Source organism: Chiloscyllium plagiosum, unplaced genomic scaffold, assembly GCF_037043375.1.
Source record: "Chiloscyllium plagiosum isolate Xiang-an unplaced genomic scaffold, Cpla_swu_hap1 HiC_scaffold_5, whole genome shotgun sequence".
NCBI classification, from domain to species: Eukaryota; Metazoa; Chordata; class Chondrichthyes; order Orectolobiformes; family Hemiscylliidae; genus Chiloscyllium; species Chiloscyllium plagiosum.
This window is the reverse complement of record NW_028270143.1, coordinates 78,090,794-78,113,297: the sequence shown is the minus strand read 5'-3', so window position 1 is coordinate 78,113,297 and position 22,504 is coordinate 78,090,794. Positions and strand designations below refer to the sequence as shown.

General features: G+C 39.9%; 1 protein-coding gene and 1 pseudogene across 1 annotated transcript in view; one reads left to right on the top strand and one right to left on the bottom strand.

Moving 5' to 3' along the window:
• itga8 (integrin, alpha 8) overlaps positions 1–22,504 on the bottom strand; it is a 207,770-nt gene that overhangs the window by 82,299 nt on the left and 102,967 nt on the right. Inside the window, exons 16-20 of the mRNA XM_043690322.2 lie at positions 22,226–22,281; positions 21,652–21,806; positions 14,905–15,036; positions 1,937–2,004; positions 1,560–1,707 (exon numbers count right to left, since the gene is read on the bottom strand). Coding sequence (XP_043546257.1) covers positions 1,560–1,707; positions 1,937–2,004; positions 14,905–15,036; positions 21,652–21,806; positions 22,226–22,281 — 559 coding nt within the window. The remainder of the gene's footprint in view (positions 1–1,559; positions 1,708–1,936; positions 2,005–14,904; positions 15,037–21,651; positions 21,807–22,225; positions 22,282–22,504) is intronic.
• Positions 7,680–7,962, top strand: LOC148149962 (Nuclear RNase P; annotated as a pseudogene).

Here is a 22,504-nt window from a genome sequence, read left to right as displayed (position 1 = left end):
CCCCAGACTGATGGCAGAATGGGGATTTCTGGGTGGGGTTCATAAGAGATGGTGGTGGGGCTTGACTGGCAAGGACAAGGGGCGTAACTTTCTGGCTCCCCCCGGTTGATTTGACCCAGCCAACATACTTCCAGTCATGAAAGGATGCATTAAATCCAGGCCACAGACAGGGAACAATGGTGAAACAGATTTAGAGAGCGGATATATGTGCTCTTAGAATGGCTGTGTAAATTCATCCTCACAAAACAGCAAAGAAAGACTGGAATAGTGGATACAAATGCAGCAGCTCTTCCAAATAAGTCCAAAAAATTTTGTCTGCACTAGGAGTGAAAATGCAACCTGAGATGATTATTTGTTTTCTATGAGCTCTGAGTATCTGGTGCTCAATTGGTATGCTGATTTCTAATCCCAACTTGCATCTTTTTCAGGGCATCCACCAGCCTTGCAGACAAACGGGGGTGAATTGCCCAGTGTTAGCAACCTCAACGATGGGCTGGAAAACTGGGCATAACCCCATCTCGGTCAGTTTGGAGATTGTGGGATTTCATGCCCCATCATGAGGTTGTGGCTGACATCCTGTCAAAGGATAGGAGCTTGGACTCATTGAGAGTAGTGGCCTCTCGTAGGACTACACCTGGAAGAACAGGACGCAGTGATGAACGCTATCCTAACAGCATGGTGCATGGTGTCAGAGGTCTCTGAAGCCTGTCAGGCAATCCCTGACAATGGAAGGGTGATAGGAATTGCGAGTTTGGTTTTGGTGAGGGCTGAGGTGTGTTGCCAGAGGAAGAGCCATTGCTACTAAATGTGGGAAGAAGTCGTGGTCTGAGCCCAACACAAGTCTACAGCCGTGCGGTCATCTGGTGTCTCCAAATGGTAGAGCATTGGTAGAGCACTGATTGTAAAATTCATGGCAGGGAAGAAGGCTGAGGGTACTCCATCCTCATCTTCCAGGCCAATAAACCCACTCACCCGACCTCCTCCTCTTACCCCCTGCCCTGCCTAGCTGTCTCTGGAGGGCTGGTAAAATCCAGCACAAATGTCTAACTCTTTCCACAACTCAACAACAGCTCGTGTAAAACAGGGCGCCAGTGGAAAGAGCAAAGTTGATCATTGTCAACCATTGCACTATCTATCCTTGCTTCTGTACTTACATGTTGAACTTTATTTTGAAAGGAGGATGATTATTGATCCTGTGCAAACTATAAACATGATATGGTAATACACAGAGATGGTTTTAAGTAAACATGTCACTTTATAATTGTGAAATAATTGCTCTTGAAATTCAATTCCTGAACATAAAACGGCACAATTCTGTTAAGCATCTGTACTCCTGCTCAATTTTGCATGCTACTTCAAATTTCTTCTCTCAAGCCACACATATCCAATTAATTTAATGTTACAAATCCAACAGTAACAATAAGGGAGAATCTATTGATCACCAACTTTAAGACTCTTGCGAGCTTTTTGTCTCAAGAAATCCATTTAGAATAACTGTTTGACAATTTGCAAACCACAACTATCAGACAAATCAGACATTGTGTCTTCAGTTCTATTACCTCATTGTTGCGTATAACGCCAATGTAATCTGCTTCAGATGGTATAATGACATTGAGTTCTGCTTCATATGCTCCTTCTCCTTCATTCCTCCCATTTATGATTAAAGTGAGAGGATTCTCATCGCCAAATATTAACTGCTGTCTATCACTGTGAAGCAGAAAAAGGTGAAGTGTCAATGTATTTTAATCTTTCTCCTCTCTAGTCAAACTGACAGTGTGCTATCAATCATAAACACACTCCACAGATGTTAAAGGTATCATTTCTTCGGTCTCTTACTGACAATAAAAATGATCACAAATCTGTCATGATGAACGCCCATGTTTTATATTCTGATAAGCTTCAGTGATATGTAATACATACAAAATATTCAACTTACGGGATAGCTGAAAGTTTAAGTGCTGGGATGCAAACATTGTCCTTTCCACAGTCTAGCAGAATGTGTGCCTATTGAGAAATGAATAATAAACTCTAGCATTTGGTTTAAAGTTTTGTATCAGTTATAAAGGCTGGAAGAATAATTCTAATATTGTAAATAGGATCCATAAACAAAAACTTAAATTGTTTCCAAAGCAGCAGAAAGAGTCAGGCTCAAATTGATGTAAGAATATAAGCACTCTGATCCTTCCATAATGCAAGGAAATTGCTTAAACATGTGTTAGTTGGCTAAATGCCAAATATTAGAACAAATACATCTAAACAATGCATTTGACTATCTATAATACAACATATTAATATTCACCCCTGTAATTTCATTACTTCATCTAATCTCAGTATGTTTCTACAATGCCTTTTCTTCATCTGCTACAATAATACACTGCAATTAGCAGGACAAGGCAACATAAGATTTTTCCTTTCTAAAACAACCCAGCCCTTGTTAGAACTACCAGAGGGAACTGACCTTACTAATAGCAGACAGTTCCTCAAGCTCAGCATAAATCAATCTTTTTCTCCCCAGAGCTTGGTTTTCACAAGTAAGTAATATCTCACTCGCTGAATGAGCAGTGGGGAGAAGGTTGGAAATAAATGTTGATGAGCTTGGCTTGCAGCAAAACGCAGCGAAACCAAAATGTTCCAGAAGGAAAAGCCCCCTGCTGTGCAGATTCCATAAATGCTAGACCTCATAAATTTCACTCACAACACGGTGAGAATACTGAAAGAACTGAATCTGAAAAGGCACATTTTGTCACATGTTCTAGTTATGTTCCAGAATGCAAATTTCAGGACAGCAGTTCAGGGAGGCCACAAGACCAAGGTTACTTAATCTGTTAGAGTCACAAAACCCACCAAAGGAAACATTGGAAACACTGCTCTCAAATTTGGCCACAAGGACAGGCGTCAGTATATTTTGGCAAAGTACATCAACTTCCACAAAGTGGAAAATCCATCATTTTTGGGAAGGTTACCATGTGAGTAGGTATGTATAACCTGTGCCTGTAAACCAGAAAATGCTATCTGATATTCCAGGTTCTGGAGAATTGCTCATTGCAATGGAACCTGAGGGTTTATTTTGCATCCTATTTAATAGGGACTGTTCAACAAAACTAGTTATGGACAGGACTAGAAACCTCTTCAGTCCATGAATCAAACAATTTGTGTGTGTAAATTCTTCTGTTTCTGAGCATGTTAAATTATTTTTGTAATTAATAAATTTTTATTTATGTGCCGTTGTTCTGCAGAATGTATTAAATAAAGTACTAAACTCTGAATTTCCATGGAACTTGCTTTTTATAGTATCAGTTTCATTGTTTCATTAGACCGTATGAACTGAGATATAGGAACAGGAATAGGCTGTTCAGCCCCTTGAGCCTGTTCCACCATTCAATCAGATCATGGCTGATTCCACATTCCTCGTGTTCACTTTCCTGCATTTTCATCATAACCCTTGATTCTCCTACTGATCAAGAATATGTCCACCTCAGCCTTAAATATACACAAGGGCTCTGCACCCCACAACTCTCTGTCACAAGGAGTTCCAAAGATTCGGAATCCTCTAAGAAGCGATTCTTCTGCAAGTAAGTCTTAAATTGGTGCCCCTTTATTCTGAGACTATGCCCTCTGGTCCTAGACTCTCCCATGAGGGGAAACATCCTCTCAACATTTACTCTGTCAACCCCTTAAGAATCCTATATTATTCAATGAGATGTCTCCTCATTCTTCCACACTCCAGTGAGTAGGGTCCCAACCTGTTCAACGTTTGCTCATAAAACCATCCCTCCATACCAGAGATCACCTGAGTGAACCTTTATTGAACTGCCTGCAATGAAATAATATCTTTCCTTAAATAAGAGGATCAAAACTGCTCACAGTACTCCAGATGTGGTCACACAATTAACTTGTACAATTGCAGTAAGACTTCTCTACACTTATGTTCTAACCCCTTGAAATAAGAGCCAACATTACATTCACCTTCCTAATTAGCTGCTGCAACTACTTTCATCCCATTTAAATATAAATTTCCAGAAAAATTCACACAAATATTTCTAAATTAAAGACCTTGCTCACAACAAGCAATTTGTTTTTCTATCCACATATGGGATCGAATCTTTGCGACATAGGAAATGGTTTTGGACCCAGTTGGTGCCTGCCCAAGGTCCTTTTCCAATTGGTGTCTGTAGTCACCTGCCATAGGGGCACACATTCTTTGACACTACAGCTCCAATAAGTTAAGATTCTGATCCTTTGCTTAGAAATGCCTTGGCTGAGAGGTTTGCCCCTTGGCCAAACCCTTTGTGGTGCTCTGCTGCCCGTAGCTGCAGTGCTCTTTTGGTGGTTCATCTTCTGTAATCTGCCTGACCATTGAGTAAATCCAGGTCCATCCTTTAAAGCAGTAGCTTATTTAGCCAGTTTGACTAGTGGATTGTGCTTGTGCAATATGTCCTAAGTGATGAGGCTAACACTTGTTCTGTCAGCCATCTCAGACTGAAGACTCCTCAAAGCCAAGGCTCTGACCAAACAAGGAATCATGGCTTATCACTTCATGGTGCCAACTTGGTATCAAATGCTGAAAACAATCTTTTTACAGTGTAGCCACCTCAGTTGAGCTGTGGAGGTGTGGATGTAACTTGGATCCTATTTGCTGGAACCCCCTCCCTAACAGCACCGTGGGTATACCTACACCACATGGACTGTAACCATTCAATGAGCTCACCATATTCTTCTCGAGGGCAATTATGGATGGTCAATAGATGCTGGCCCAGTGAGAGGTACCCACATCCCATGAACAAATAAGAAAAATCTTGGATGATCTGTATTTAGAGGCCACATAAAAAAAGTGAAGTGAAAGATGCTTTATAAATGGAAGACTTGGAAGAATTCATTATTCAAAAAGAAACTATGAAAAATAGCATGCCATATGAAATATTGTAAATGAAAAATGTATGCAATAATGGTGTAGCTAGTCCTTTGGGATATTGTTTTAAAATAATTCAATTTGGGGCATAATTTATTTTCTTTCATATATATTGAAGGAACCAAGCTTGTGTTCTGTGTCAATTTTACATGTTTGTAATGTTGATAAATTAAAGTGGAATTCACCTATTTTAAACTCAGTTGTGGACAGTAAGTGGAACTGCTGTAATTTAACCTGGCTGGAGGTAGGGCAGGGAATGGCAATGTGACAGGCAGGACAGCAGCTTTATCTGTTAAAGGACTCCAATAACTAATTTGTTTGTCCTCAGCTCTCACGTGCAAGTTTATGTCAGTACAACACAAATGCAGCAAAAACAATCTACTTAATACACCAACTAAGTATTTCACTGTTCCTTCTAGACATGTGTAGTTCCGCATGCTGAAGTAAGATCATAACATCTACACTTATTGCAACAGCTCAGAGATTATAGAAAAATCTGCATTTATATAGAGCATTTCACAACCACCAGACATCTCAACTCATACAAATTCAGCCAATGAATGATAGGGGTACTCTTTCAAAACCAGCTGTTTATCAACCCGAGGAGTGTGAAAACTGGACATTTTTCTCCCGGATCAGAGTAAGTTTGGGAATGAAGAGGCAATTCTTGCCTGCATCCCAAAGGATGTAATCAGTGAAGGTTGTGCGCACATATGGGAACAAAAACAGGAGTTGCTGGAAAAGCTCACCTGGCCTGGCAGCATCTGTGAAGAGAAATCAGAGTTAACGTTTCGGGTCCCATGACCCTTCCTCAGAACTGCTGCCAGACCTTCTGAACTTGTCCAGCAACTTCTGCTTTTGTTTCTGATTTACAGCATCTGCAGTTCTTTGGGTTTTTATTGTGCACATACAGGATCTGAGTTTATCACAGCGTTTTAAAATCTGCTTCCTCCTGCTCTCGCTGTCCAAAGGGTTGGGAAAGTGTTGGTTCAGAGTGTGGCTAATGTCAACCTTTGAGATAAAAATCTAGAGTTCAAACTGATGAGTGATTTAACTTTTTTTTGTCTTTGTCTCTTCTTGCAGGAGAACCTGATGGCCCTAGTTGTGGTTAGGATTGCTATGTTCCAGAGCTATTGGGAGCATGGCCAAAACAATTTTAACTGACTGATTTCTAATCAGTGAGAAAAAAAAGACCTCATCTGATGGGTTTAGGCAAAAAAGAACAAGAAGGGTGAACGTTGCCCATTCACAGTTTACAAACAAAGCTGCCTATTCCACTGGTGGGAGCATTTCAATTGCAACATGCCAGGCAGATTTCAGGAAGACCAATCAGTAATCAGCCATTTCCCCCCATCGCCACGTAGCTTGTGTAACAAGTTCATTGGCAAACCAGAATCTGGAAAAATCTGTAATCCAGCATGATTTTGGTCCTGAAGGTGCCAGGTTTGGGTCACTGTACATATACATTTGAAGTGTGGCTATTGTCATGTGGAAAATGTTGCAGCAAAGTTTTATGTCAAGGAATGTGATAAGGACGAGATAATCTGTTTCAGTGGTGTTGATTAAGGGCTAGTGTTCAGAACACCAGGAATAACTCCCCTGCTCTTCTTGAACAGTGCTGGGGATCTTCTACAACTACCTGAGAGAGCACAGCTCAGTTCAACATCCCATCTGAAAGATGGCACCTCCACTCTGCAACACTCATTTAGTCGTCCTTTGGTGTAACAGCTTTACCTTTGTGCTCAAGTCCTGGAGTGGTGCTTGAACCCAGAGATTGCTGAGGGAAAGAGCTAGCAAATGTGCCACAATATCTTACGTCAATGATGTCATCAACATTATCAGGCATTCCGAAGTCACTCTGCATACATGTTATAATCGTCTACTCACCTACTCAACAGCATCAATCTTGTATACTAGCAGATGGCTAGAATGATCTGAATTTTCAGCATTTTAATTCAAGAGCCCAAACATTAATGTGGAATGACCATCGTACAATGCTCAGATGGAGATTCAGTTTTACTGAAGCTGCAACAATGTTCTTCTAGGCCTACACCTGAGTAGCCGGAGCACTCACTAAGTCAGGGGTATGACCTTTTGTTTTGAAGGTTTTCCTTTGTAGTCAATGCCCTCAGCTGGGGAGCTGAAGGCTCAGTTCTTTAACGGTCCAGACTTCAAAAGGGATTTGAATAAGGAGTATCAATCACATGTGGAACCAATTTCCAGACATGTGTTTGAGATAATGGGGAAGTGTAAGGAGTCTACTACCTACATCTGCAGCATATTGTGTGAAGTTTTTCAAAATTTGCAGAAGGGCTAAAAGAGCCTATAAATTCTGTCAGCATCTCAATGCCAGTTAGAATTTATAACCGCTTAGTGTTTAAGGACTGGCTACAGATGCCACTGTCTCTCTGGACAGTGGCAATGCCCCCCAATACCTGCAGCTTCAGACATGGGGCTGGCATCTACCCTCACGACATCTCATTCATTCCCACTCCAAATAGCTACCCCAACAGTCTAGATTAGAGTGGTGCTGGAAAAGCACAGTAGGTCAGGCAGCGTCCGAGAAGCAGGAAAATCGACGTTTCAGGCAAAAGCCCTTCATCAGGAATAGAGGCAGGGTGCCTGCAGAGTGGAGAGATAAATGAGAGGGGGGTGAGGGTGGGGAGAAAGTAGCATAGAGTACAATAGGTGAGTGGGGGTGGGAATGGAGGTGATAGGTCAGGGAGGAGGGTAGGGGAAGGTAGCAAAGAGTACAATGGGTGAATGGGGGTGGGGATGAAGCTCACTTTAGAGGTCATGTGCTGAGTGTGTTATCACTCCTCATGTCCTCGGGGAAGGTCTGAGACAAGAACCAATCACTACCCTTGCAGGGTATCACCTGATTCAGGTGAGGAAGTCACCAGGCATCTAGTCTGGTCAGTAGCAGAAAGCAGGAGAAGCAATTCCAAGACAAATTTGGACGATGTGGATGCAGCTTCTACCCAGAATGGGAACGGCTGTGTGAGATGAGTCAAACAAGACTCACAACCCAATTCAGGCTACTCCAACAGCCAAATTGCCAAAAGCTGGTTCCTCTGGGACAGTTGCTACCCTGAAACAAGATTTACGTCTGGGACAATCTAGGTTTATTCAAAGTTTCAATGGGACCATTCCATATAACCATCTCTCAAATTCAGCTCAAAAAACAGTAGTTCATTGGAGTAATGAATTAGCTATAACAGCTCCTACTTCCACGCATGAGGATATTTTGTTCAGTGGATTTCTATGGAAATAAAGGGGAATGGGAAAATTGAAAAAAGAACAAGTTTATAGAGAGGTGGTGGAGTAGTGATAATGTCACTGGACTAGTAATACAGAGACCAAAACTAATGTGCTAGGACAAGGTTTGAATCCCAACATGGTGTATGGTGCAATGTGAATTCAGTTAATAAAGCTGGTATTAAAAGCTGGCCAAATGGTAACCTGTGTCAACTGTTGTAAAATCCCATCTGGTTAACTAATGCCATTTCCTGATGAATACTTTGATGCCATTTCAGAACCATTAAAGTGATTTACCACCAGCCTACAACACTGAAGATGCAGGACTCTAAGATATTTGGCTTCAATGTATGATTACTGAGGCTAAAGAAAATTACAATTGGATTGTGTCATGTTGTTTATCTAGGACTTAAAATTCTGAATTATATACACGAGTTTCATTCATTGTTAAACAAGGTGAAGATCCACAGTCAGAGGTGAAAAGATTAAAAAGAAAAATGAAAGAGAAATTGTGACTTTATATTTCCAAACATAGATTTAGATTCTAAAATCTGCAAGGAGGAAAGAAAAGGCTTGAAGTAGAAAGGGAATTTTATCAACAGAGGATATAGGGATAAGACAGGATGAAAATCAAAGAGAGGTAAAAGGTGCTGGGATGTAGATCAGCGTGTCTGAAATGAATGATGGAATAAAAAAGTTCAACAGTCTGTTTTAATTCCTCAGGGAAATACTTGATTAGAGTATGAAGTGGTGGTGATGAGGTATAGCCAGAGGTTGGAAGGACTAAGAGGGAACAAGAAAAGTTCATGTTAATATCATTAATGCAAAATTATCAGAAATTTAAAGATGTATACAGAAACAGAGAGGAATGTTGGCATCTAAAGAGTGATTAACAATTCGATAACTTTTTGAGAGCAAACTAGGATATAATTTCTTTGAAGATGTCCAAGATATTTGACGGCCATTCATCAAGACATTAGAGTAAAACTTCCCACACAAAGAAGCTCATTAGCAACAAGAGAGTAACAAATAGAGGCAAAATATGACCAACAATTGTGAGTTAACAATAGCTTCCTTACCTGAGACATCATTGTTACAAAGACAACATACACAGAGTTAGAAGGATCACATTTCTTACACCGTAGAAAGAAGGAGATTTTTACAAAAAAGGGAACTAGTCTTGGAGAAAGAGGGTCTACAGATGATGGGGTTAGGTTGAGGGGGACAATGGGGAGCATGTTATCGGGAGCAGCCTCTTCCAGGGTCCATTTAATATCCTACATTTGACATTTAAGAGGGTTTTTAGATATTATTTTCAATGTTGTTACTTGGATAGCATAAATAATGGAATAGATTGCCTATTCATTTTCATCCATTGTAATCAATGGAACTAAAATGTTCAAGAACTGGCAGAGATCCACAATGCCAGATTACAGGCCAGCCAATGAAGTTGAAAAATTCCTGCCCTCCATGTCTTCCCTCACTCCCATGAAGCTTCTAAGGTGGCAACTTTGGTATTGAAACAAATGGACTCGAATTAAAATAAAAGTGGACAAATTGTACCTTGTTTGCCATACTAAGTGCAGTAAATATTAGATCATTCTAAGTAAATGAAAGCCATATTTGTAAATTCTGTGAAGTCAGCGCTTCCACAAGAACAAACATTAGGACGTCCACATCTGAATGTGATATCGCTAACCAACACACCTGCTGCCAGTCGTCTGGACCCTCCCACAATTTAAGGGAATTCCTTCTGATGAAAAGAAAAATGTGTCCTGGCACTTGTACAATTCCTTTCTCAATTCTATTTTCAAAAATATATTTAACTGTACTTTGACCTATACCAAAAGAAACCAGATTCTTGATAATTCCCATTGCAACTACTTAATTGTAAATTAATGAAGATGGAAGAGGGAGGCCACGAAAGGCTGACAGGGGTCATGTTTCTCACCCACTGCTACTAGGTTTTAGCATCCCTGTTGATGAAACTCCTCACAACAGAAACACCATGGGTTCAATAACGGAAGCTAATCAATTTGAATAGACAAAACTAGTTTCTTGTCCAATTCTGCAACATTACCAAAAATAATAAGGGAAGGGATAAGACCAAGTGCCAAAGGACTACATTAAGGAAAAAACCTTTTTCATTTTTGCAATGTCGTTAGATGTACAAATTGCCAGGAGAAGCTAAGCAAAAAGAAATGGTAGAGTATTCATCCTTGTTCCTTAGTTCGCCTTGACTTTTTGCCCTTCTGTAGCACTTATGCAAGACACCACAATAATTGTCTTCCTTTCAGTCATTCTTCTAAGTCCCGGTGGAACAGGAGCCATCATGTTCCATGAAGTGCCTCATTATTTCTGACAGATCTGTCACAATCGCAGGCAGTGATGTAGTTTCGTCAGCAGGAACACAGTGCTGACTACTACTCAGAACACATGCAGATATCATTGCCAGAAACCTGTCAGAAATTATGCTGACATTGTCACTAACAATGCAGAAAACAGAAACAGATGTGCTGATGAAGGAGGTAATGTCAGATAGAAAGCATCAGCAAAGGCCACGAATAAAAGTATCAAGTAGAAAGACCCCCATGTCACACTCAAATGCAACATTGGTCTTAAATGCATCCCTAACAGAATCCCAAAAATGCCATCAAGCAGATATTTATCAGCATTGAATCAACAACTTTAAAGGTGGGAATGTTGGAGAATCAAAAGTGCCAACAATGGCAGATGTGGTAGGATCACGTACAGGATACCCTTATAGAAACATCACATGAGTTGTTGGATTTTGATTAGGCACATCTGTAATCTTTTCTGGGAGTATTCTGAAATATTTCGAGAAATGTCTGCCACTTCTTCTCCACTGATTTGCTAAGTTAATATCTCAACTCACTTCAGCAAACTCAGCTTTCCAACTATGCTACGTGGTTGTCCTTTTAATAGTTAACATACTAGTCTTAGACCCACTCTTCTCCCTTTCCAACTGGATGTAAAATTCAACTATATTGTTATCACTACTATCCAGAGGTCATTGCTCTGAGGTAATTGGTTAATCCTATCAGATTACATAACCCAAGACTAGTATAACTTGCTCTGTCTTTGTTTCCAGAGTGTGCTGCCCTAAGAAACTATCCAGAAAGCATTCTGTGAAGTTCTCATCCGGGCTAATATTATGAATTTGAATTTTCTTGTTAATGTGTTCATTAAAATCATCCACAAGTACTATTTAAATCACAAGGACCCATTATTTGTTTTATGATTTGTCATATATTGCAGTTATTGTTTGAGCCTGTAGAAAATTATTCTTTCCCCTAATCAAATCTATAACTGGATTTCCTGATTCTAGGTCATCTCAGACAAATTTTTAATCAGTAAGGAGATCAAGGGTTATGAGGTAAGGCAGGAAAGTAGATTTGAGGATTATCAGATCATCCATGAAACTCATTAACTGGCGGAGCAGACTTGATAGGCTGAATGGCTTATTTCTGTTCCTGCATCTTATGGTCTCCAACTATTGAATCAATTTTTGATTAGGATTGCAACCCCTTCCCCTTTACCTCGATGACTTTTCTGCTTGAACATTATATACCCATCAATATTCAGGACCTAGTCCTTGTTATCATGTAGCCACATCTCCATAATGGCTACCAGATCATGTTAATTCACTTCCACATGCTCTATCAATTTATCAGCTTTTTATTGTATTCAGTGCACATTCAGATACACATCCTTTCACTTTTTGGTATCTTTGTGGCATCTAGAAATTACTGTTGGTATTTTGCTGGATTTTCTTCTCTTTTAATTCTTGCCATTCTCTAAATCTCATTTTCTATATTAATATTGTGCTCTCCTGTCTCATCTCTATCCCTTGCATTATTACAATTATCCTAGTTTGATTCCTCAAACATCTCCCCCTACCTCCCTCTGTTTAGTTCAAAGCCCTCTTTAGCTCCCTAGTTATGCAGCTCACCAGATCCAGCACATTTCAGATATAGACCATTCCAGCGATGCAGATCCCACATTCCTCAGTGCTAATGCCCCACAAATCAGAACCCACTTCTCCCACACCAGCCTTTGAGCCATGTTCTCCTTCATTAAGCTCTTACATCCTATACTAATTTGCACGTGGCTCAGGCAGTAATCCAGTGTTTATTAACATTGACATTCTGTTTTTAATTGAGCTGACTTCTCATATTTTCTCAGCAGAATCTCTTTCCTAGTTATACAATTCCATTGATTCCAATATGAACCATGGTGACCAGATTCTTTTCTTCCCACTGCGAGTGTTTCTCTGGCTAAGCGCTGGTATCCCGGCCTCTGGAATCAGGCAGATACCGCAGTCTGAACTCATGCTCTTTGCTGCAGAGAAATGATGTCAATCACCCTTATAGTATTGTCCCTTATTACCATTACTTTCCTTCTTTCTCCCACCCCAGGAATAGCTTCCTTTGTCACAGTGCCATGGCCACTCTGCAGCCCTGACTCTCATCCAAACAAGCCATAGAAATCTCAAACCCCCCCACTGTTGGCTAATCGCAAAGATCTGAGAAGATCTCAGCAAAGACCCTGCATCAATGCATTTGCTACTGCTATCACCAGTTGTGCATGTGTTTCAACTGGATTAGTTTGAATCCCCACTGTAATAATTGGCTTAAATGAGGCAAGACAATGTGTTTTCATTTGCCTACCAAATGATTACATGGTTAAAAGAAACATATTGATAGAAATCTATCCAAAATCTGGTTTGCATTCTAATTTCAAACAGGATGTGGAGGAGCCGGTGTTGGACTGGGATGGACAAAGTTAAAAATCACACAACACCAGGTTATAGTCCAACAGGTTTATTTGGAAGTACTACCTTTCAGAGCGCTGCTCCTTCATCAGGTTAACTTCATCAGGTTACCTGATGAAGGAGCAACGCTCCGAAAGCTAGTACTTCCAAATAAATCTGTTGGATTATAACCTGGTGTTGTGTGATTTTTAACTAATTTCAAACAGATGTCTTTTTATTAGACACGTCAAGAATTTTCTAGCCCCTTTGACCTCAATCTGCATGAAGCTAAAATTAAGTAGACGGTTAAATAAGGAACACGGGAGTGCCACTGATTAAGTCTCTATAAATCTTCTTGAAATGGCTAACCAAGACTATGGGACCTCGCCACTGTCTCTGAAAATACTCTGGAACAAATTGAATCTCGTGTCACAATCTCCTCCAAGACATAGGGATTGGGTAGAATGGGGAATTGAGTCGATTCTCTTGTATCTCACTACTAAATGAGTTTGCTGTCTCCCTAAGGGCATGGAGGTTTGTCACCAACAGACCTTTCTGCACAGGTCACCACAATAACATCGCTTCTTGAAAGGTGATATCAGAAGTGTACAATAGAGGGCATGCAGTGTCACTAATGTTGCATCTGTTTTGCATAGGTTTACCTGACTTATTGCAAACACATGCAGTAAAATACAACTTAGCTTCCACTGAAGTAAATGAAGCTATCATTGGACTAGTTTTATAGGGAAAACTAAGGGTGTAAAACAAACTTTTAAAACTCTCTAAGCTCTTTTTTTGGCTAAGATTTTTTTGTGCTTGTAAGTGGAGAACTCCCTGAGTAGTGGATTGGGATCTATAAGATTATGTAGATGCCACTTCAAAAGGAAGACACTGTTTGTAATGCAACAGGGACTGTAAAATAAGAGTGCTGTCTAATCGTTGCCTGTCCTTTGCTGTTCTGTTAATTCTCTGAATACACAAAACGTGCAAGACACCACATGGCATTTAAATCAGAGACTGAACACAAGGTGAAAATGACATTGGATATGAAAGCTTTACATCGTACACAAACTAAATATGTATAAATTGGGTTTACAACTAGGATTTGCGATTCCCTTGGTTAATTGAACTACATTAAAATTGATCACTGTTCCATAGCCAAAACTATCTAAGGATTTGCTACAGAGTAGATTTAAAATAAAAAGCTTGTGGAAACATTTTCTAAGTGCAGAATTTTAGCAGAACATTGAATTTAGCATTTACTTGGCAGCAAAGCATCATAAATTGGTATATAGGTGGTATTCACAAATCTCTGCGGAGCCACAAATTGCAGTTTCCAGGAAGTGGAATTAGAGGGGCCTCTGCCTCTTGATAATTATCTACAGACGGTACAAAATACATGCTTATTGGCAAAGATACAATGTATATATAGGTATTAACATTACCCAAACTGTCATCTAGATTGGATTTAATTAACTACTGTGAATTATAACTAATGATGTTTAGCTAATCAACTAATGAATAAATAATCAGTAAAGGCACATATTTGTCATGGTAAAATAATGAACATAGTTCTTCCAGATGTCCATGATTAGTAATACAATGCCATCATATCACTAATTGCAACTATTAAATACTACAATTATACATTTTTTTAAAGTGAGAATGGGGTTGCCAGCAGGATTCAGGTTAATAAGGGGGATGTAGCAGCATATTTTTCATTCCATGTAATTATGTCATTAAGTTTAAACAATATTTCAAACCTTAGCCTTGTTCCTAATGACTTATATTGTGATGTTCCACATTTAATTATCACTTCTGTTTCTCCTTAAGACCTTAAAACAGTTTATAATACTTCTTTAAGATTTAGATTAATGACAATAAGAAATAAAAAAAAGATTAAGACCAAGTGTTACATTGTGAGCTATATTTATTTAACAAAGTAATCAATATTAGTTCTTACCTGTTTTTGAAGAAATGTTTCACTGTAGTAGTTGATTATTGGTTTAAGATCCTCTGAAGGATGTGATTCACTAAGGCTATAATTTAAACTAACAATAATTGGTGTTAATTTATCTCTAAATTCCTTTTCATCCTAAAATAAAGAATAAGAACACCAAAATCAACGTAAATTCTTACAAAAATGGGGAACAATTTCAATACTGAAAATGTGTTGCTGGAAAAGCGCAGGAGGTCAGGCAGCATCCAAGGAGCAGGAGAATCAACGTTTCGGGCATGAGCCCTTCTTCAGGAATGATGGAAGTGTGCCAAGCAGGCTAAGATAAAAGGTAGGGAGGAGGGACTTGGGGGAGGGGCGTTGGAAATGCGATAGGTGGAAGGAGGTTAAGGTGAGGGTGATAGGCCGGAGTGGGGGTGGGGGTGGAGAGGTCAGGAAAAAGATTGCAGGTTAGGAAGGTGGTGCTGAGTTCGAGGGTTGGGACTGAGACAAGGTGGGGGGAGGGGAAATGAGGAAACTGGAGAAATCTGAGTTCATCCCTTGTGGTTGGAGGGTTCCTAGGCGGAAGATGAGGCGCTCTTCCTCCAGCCGTCGTGTTGCTAAGGTCTGGCGATGGAGAAGTCCAAGGACCTGCATGTCCTTGGTGGAGTGGGAGGAGGAGTTGAATTGTTGAGCCACGGGGTGGTTGGGTTGGTTGGTTCGGGTGTCCCAGAGCTGTTCTCTGAAACATTCCGCAAGTAGGCAGCCTGTCTCCCCAATATAGAGGAGGCCACATCGGGTGCAGCGGATGCAGTAAATGATGTGTGTGGAGGTGCAGGTGAATTTGTGGTGGATATGGAAGGATCCCTTGGGGCCATCCACCACAAATTCACCTGCACCTCCACACACATCATTTACTGCATCCACTGCACCTGATGTGGCCTCCTCTATATTGGGGAGACAGGCCACCTACTTGCGGAACGTTTCAGAGAACAGCTCTGGGATACCCGGACCAACCAACCCAACCACCCTATGGCTCAACACTTCAACTCCCCCTCCCACTCCAACAAGGACATGCAGGTCCTTGGACTCCCCCATCGCCAGACCATAGCAACACGACGGCTGGAAGAAGAGCGCCTCATTTTACGCCTAGGAACCCTCCAACCACAAGGGATGAACTCAGATTTCTCCAGTTTCCTCATTTCCCCTCTCCCTACCTTGTCTCAACCCAACCCTCGAACTCAGCACCACCTTCCTAATCTGCAATCTTCTTCCTGACCTCTCCGTCCCCACCCCCACTCCGGCCTATCACCCTCACCTTAACCTCCTTCCACCTATCGCATTTCCAATGCCCCTCCCCAAGTCCCTCCCCTCTACCTTTTATCTTAGCCTGCTTGGCACACTTTCCTCATTCCTGAAGAAGGGCTCATGCCCGAAATGTCGATTCTCCTGCTCCTTGGATGCTGCCTGACCTGCTGCGCTTTTCCAGCAACACATTTTCAGCTGTGATCTCCAGCATCTGCAGTCCTCACATTCTCCTAGAACAATTTCAATACTTTTGTTTATAAAAATTTAAATGTAATGTAAACATTAAACATGCATTCTAACACAATAAACACAAAGGACTGCAGATGCTGGGCATCTGAAACAAAAAGAGTGCAGGAGAAACACAGATGGTCTGGTGGCATCTTTAGAGAGAAAGAAGCATTAACATTTTGAATCCAGTGGTCCTTTGTCAGTGCTGATAAAGGGTCACATTGTTTCTATCTGTGGATACAGCCAGACCTGCTGTGTTTCTCCTGTACTCTTTGTTTCTGTTACATTCTAACAGTAATATTCAAGAGACACAAATGACCATCTCCAACTACAGAGAGAATCTAACCACCAGTCCTTAGCCTCAACAACATTACCATCACGGAATACCCTATCATCAAAAGTGCTAGGTTGACCAGAAACATAACTGGACTCACTGCATAAATTCTGTGGCTACAAGAACAGATCTGAGGTCAAGCACTCTGCAGTGAGTGACTCACCCCTTGACTTCCCAGAGCTTTTCCACTGACTACAAGACACAAGTCAGGAGTGTGAGGTTTTCTTTCCTTGTCTTAAACACCAACAACACAAAAATTCATGGCCATTCAAGACAGAGATCCATTTTGATTGTCGTTTAATTTACCACCTTAAACATTCACTCTTTCACTGGTGCACAGTTGTTACAATGAGCACTCCTACAACTTGCCAAAGTTTCTTCAACAGCACCTCCCAAGCATCTGACATTAACCACCTGCATGTGCTTGGAAACAGCAGTACAACCAAGTTATACTCATGGTTGCATGTCACTCATAAGAACATGGAAATCCATCATTGTTCCTGCATTATTGCTGGGTCAAAAATCCTGGAATTCCCCCTCTAACAACACTATCACACCAAACGGAGTTCAATGGTTCAAGAAAGTGGTTAAACACCATCTTTTGAAGGGCAATTAGGGTTGAGTGAAAAATGTTAAGAATTAAGAAAAACAACTAAAGGACTTTTAATGCGTATTACATTACAGGACGTTTTCAAATATTCACTATGCTTGTTTACACAAAATGGCCAAAGATTTCTGCTATTGGCATAGTTTGGACCAAATGGTAATTAGTAGGTTTTTTATAGACTAAAATAGAATTATTGTATGCTGTTTACACATTGATTTTCTGATGGCATTTATTCCCACAGATTAATGGGAGATTTAGGACACATTAACCAAAATATGTAAAAATAAAAGTGAAACCTTAAAGAATGCAGAATATATAGGGGAGGATCACAACTGGGGTAGAAAAACAAAGCCTTTGTAAAGTTTTGTGACATATTTGAGCCACTTTAATTCAATTACAGCTGTTGTGAAGCCTGAAGCGATGGGGGTATTTAAACGTCACAAAAAAAGGAGTGAAACGGGAGAGCCGAGAGGCAAGCACAGGTTTGGTACATAAAAGCTACAGTGTGGGCACTACTGCATGAAACAAGTGGTATGAGAGGTCACCTCTATGCTAGCCCACAGTAGTACCACAATAACATGGAACATCAGTAAGGGGATGGAAATAACACTGAGATTTTCATGCTCCCAGGTTAAGTATGAGGGTGGGCATGTTAGGTGGCAACTAACTCGTGATGCCAAGAAAGGTTGCCAACTGCAGGCCAATCAGTTTGATCAGGGGCTGGCTGGTGAGCCTATTGGCCTATTTCAGGTCATGATAATAGTGTTCTAGCTCATTAGAGCCTTCCAGCTAATCAGGTTGACAGCTTCTGGATTATAAAGATCAGTGGAAGCCTACTCTTCAGAAGATCCAACAGTAAGAAGGCAAGCCTTATCATTTGCTTCTCATAGGGTAGGGGGGTCACATGGAGAAAGGGTCAGGGAAAGTAGAAGTCTTTCAGAAACAACTCCCCTACCCACTACATCCCACCCATGCATCCGACTGACATTCAGTTTGGGTAAATGGAGACAAGCCCCTAATCCAGCATGCTGGTTACCCTCGGTAAAAACAAGGACTGCAGATGCTGGAAACCAGAGTCTAGATTAGAGTGGTGCTGGAAAAGCACAGCAGGTCAGGCAGCATCCGAGGAGGATGCTGCCTGACCTGCTGTGCTTTTCCAGCACCACTCTAATCCAGGCTGGTTACCCTGTTACCCAGTTAGGAAAACAACTACTGTTCTTGTCTGCTGTGAAGGAAGATAACTGGAGGAGTTGTATGGTAAAGCGTTTAAGTGTCTGTTAATTGATGACTTAGGTGCCCTAATTGCTGGCAAGGTGGCATGTAGGAAATAGACCTTCTCATCAAGTACTCAATTGTTGAATTGTGAAAAGGGGGTGAGTACCTCTTCAGAGCCAGCTTACTCAATTACTTCCTCTTCTCCCCATCCTCTCTTTCCACTTACAAAGAGGGAAAACTGCACCCTAAGTTTCAGGATGTCAGCCAGATGCAATGAAGGACTCTCCTTCTCAAACTCTCCCCTCACCTGAGGTGTGATGACCCTCAGGTGAAACCACCGTTAGTTAGTTGTTTAATGATGAGAGAGTTTTTTATGGTCCTTTAGGACGACGGCAAATTTTAAAATCACCCAGAAGATTAAGTTTTTTCCAAGCACATCATAGCTAGCACAGGAAAATACATTGGTGCCAAAGAGAATAACCCCATCTGGTGTTGGCAAAGGAATTTTTTTCACAAAAAGGAAACAATTTTGGGGACCTAGGTGCCAGATAGAAACAAAGAAAAATCAAAACATTGACAGTAACACCAAACATTTGGATTATTTATCGCCTAATTTTGATTCTTGTTCAAGCCTGGGCGCTTACTGTATATTTTTCAGATGTCTTTTGTGCTTGAACAATGGGAAATAAGGTGCAGTGGAGATTCCCAAAAACATATTTAAAACCAGTTGCTCAGCAGAGGTGGTTCTACCACCTGAAAATGTAGAAAAATGGGTAGAGTTCCACAGGGACAAAATTCTTCCTGATTTCCATAGCTGTACACTTAATTTGTGACACTAAATGGACAGCTAACTGCAGAAAATGCAAACTGTACCTTCATTTTTAATAGAGGCTTGAAAGTTATTCAGGTTTATAGTTGTTCAATATCTCAGTCCTGCCAGCCACCTTCCTTTTCTCAAAAAGTCATCTTTGAAAATGATAACTTATTTGGTGCTCACATATATTCAATAAATTCTACACACTCATAAAACACATCCATATTGTCTGTGCAAAATTCATACTCCATATTGCTTTAATCAATAATCTGCATTTATTTGTCATGTCCTTTCAGCCTTACCAATAATTGAGCAAGTATTTCCTGGCCGTGCACCATTGTTGTATAATCAAATCCTGATTTCCAGTACATTATAACTACTATGAGCAGTGATTTTTCTGGCAAATTGTGTTCTACATAGCCTAATTATTTCACATAGTTTTACTTCATTTGCAATTAAACTATTTAATATTTTACCCCAAGCACAATCACTAACAATTTATTTAACCCTTAATAGTTCTCAACTCACAGCATTTATTCATGATCTGATGCTTCATAATGACAAAACTGTTAGAGGAAAGCTTTGTTAAAAAGAATAAAACATTTCTCTTTGTATTCTGATAACTAAAGTCAGATTGACCTAGATTTTTTTTTGACAATTGTATAATAGCAACATAATTGCAAAACATAATGCAATCAAATCTGATGTCCTTAAATTCTTTTTCCCCACTTGCCACCAGCAAAACCTTCCATAGTGAGTTTATCCAATAAGCAGTTGAGCTATAGACACCAATCACTGGTTTCAATCTGCTATGCAGGCACCATACATGGTCTTAACACCATTGGGTTTTTACTGAAAGGAGGCTAATTACTTAGGGTTACTGCATTATCCACAACCAAGCAACTATTTCTGGAAGTATATATTGTTATGATCCCAGCTGATGGCAATACTGGATGCATCAGCTTCTATAATGACAGGCCACAAATTTTATTTTTGGTGACCATGGTGATCAGTCACTGAACATATTCACCAGAGACTGCCTATGTACTTGTAAGAAAAGAACAAAGTACATTACACACAGAAGGGGAAAACAATCTATTATTACACTTTCCAAAATCTAGTTGAAATACAGTCTGATAATAAATAAAGATTCAACTGTTTTACCCTCAACAGCAAACTTCTGTAGACAAGTTTTGTGAAAGATTACACTGTTTCCAGTTCACACCTGCTTCTTTGTTCTTGATTTATTTCTGGCAAACCTTAGGTTCATTGATTAAACTTCTTCAGTCATTGTCTCTTCCCGAGAACCTTAAACAAACTGCTAACCCAGCGCAATTTTTTTATAATTATAAAGGCTTCAGTTGCTGGAACACTTCCCTTACTACCACTTAAACCACTCTGGATGTCTTTTTTTCTGCCATAATTGTTCTGGAGATTGCTTAACTGCTTTACTGCTTCTGTCAGCCTTTTTTCCCCTGAAAGAAACTTGCATCCTCACTGAACGTCTGGATGATTCACTCCATCTCTAAAGGGAAACCATTTATATCTCTGTCTCTCTCATAGGATATCGTAGTGCTTGACAGCAGCCTTTTTTGATATCTCTTCTAACTCTTGTATTTGAAAGCAATGCCTTCTTCAACTCAAGCCTTTCTTAAAAGCCTCATGTAAATACATGTAAATAAATTTCAGACAATATGGCACCACATAGAATTCAAAATGTAACTAAAACATCCTTCTTAACATACAAAATATAGATTTAAGAATCACACAACGCCAGGTTATAGTCCAACAGGTTTAATTGGAAACACTAGCTTTTGGAGCACTGTTCCTTCATCAGGTGGTTGTGGAGTAGATGACTCTAAATTACATCTCTAAATTACAAAATATAGAAGTATGAAACAACTTAAAGCTGCATATGGTTCTGTCCGCTTCAGAACCCAAGTTTACAAATAATACAAATATTTCATGTGCCTTCACCATAATGTGTGTGAGGATTGGACAGGAACAACCTTGCCTGAAACGCCTTTCACAATTTTACAAACATATTGATACTCAATGGCACGATTTATACTGCTCGCTGGGATAAGTTATCAGATAATAATCATGGGATTATACCACCCACTACCCCAATACTCCGAGAAAACAGTCAGTACCTTTTGAATCTGAATGTGCAATGACAAATTGAAAGATTTTCAAGTAGTTTATGTACCTAATCATACTTCACACAAAAAAAATCTTTGTTTGGATATTTATTAAGTACACACTTACTGTAAGGTAAACAATGAATTCCTGATATTTGGAACGTTCTGATTTTCCAACGACAAAATGGAATGTGTGCTGTGGTCGATGAGAATTAAGGAATAGCGTTCTCTCAATTCCTCCTTTCTGCTTCAGTCTGTCTAGTTGAAGGCTCGCATCCAGAACTTAAGAAAAAGGAGATGTGGATGTTTTTAAAGATAGCATCATAAGCCACACAGAGAATATTTTGCTCTTAATGCTCATGTGTTTAGGAAGTTTGGAGTTCAAAAGGCCACACAACTGTTCTCAACTATAATTCTGAAAAATGTCGATCAAGGTTAAGACAACCAGCATTAAAAACCATAAGGATATAGGTTTTATCCTCTTTTTGTAAGACGATGCTTAAGACAATTGTATAAAAGCATTTTTGGTATTGTTTTACAACAATACACATAAGGATTTTATGCAAATGATAAAGCAGTTGTACAGACAGATGTGCCCTGAACAGTCAACTTCCCTTGGCTTAGACTGACTGAAATTTATATCTCAATTGTAAACAGATTTCTGTTCATGTTTGTGAGCTATATATTTATATAATGCTTACCTACTGTATCTGGAATACCACGGCCTGACACAGTTGCAGAGACTTGCACAGTGAAACTGTGAATAAAGGAGGAAAATAAAGGTTAGTGTACCTCTTTCTAAACAGGTTCAACAATTCCGATAGGAATAGTGGGGAGGTGGTAGTATAGTGTTAATGTAATCTAGAAGCCCAGGCAAAGGTTCTGGAGACATAGGTTCAAAGCCCACTGTGGTAACTAATAGTATTTGAATTGAAGAAAATCTGAAATCAAAAGCTATTACTGAAAAAAAAAACCCTCTG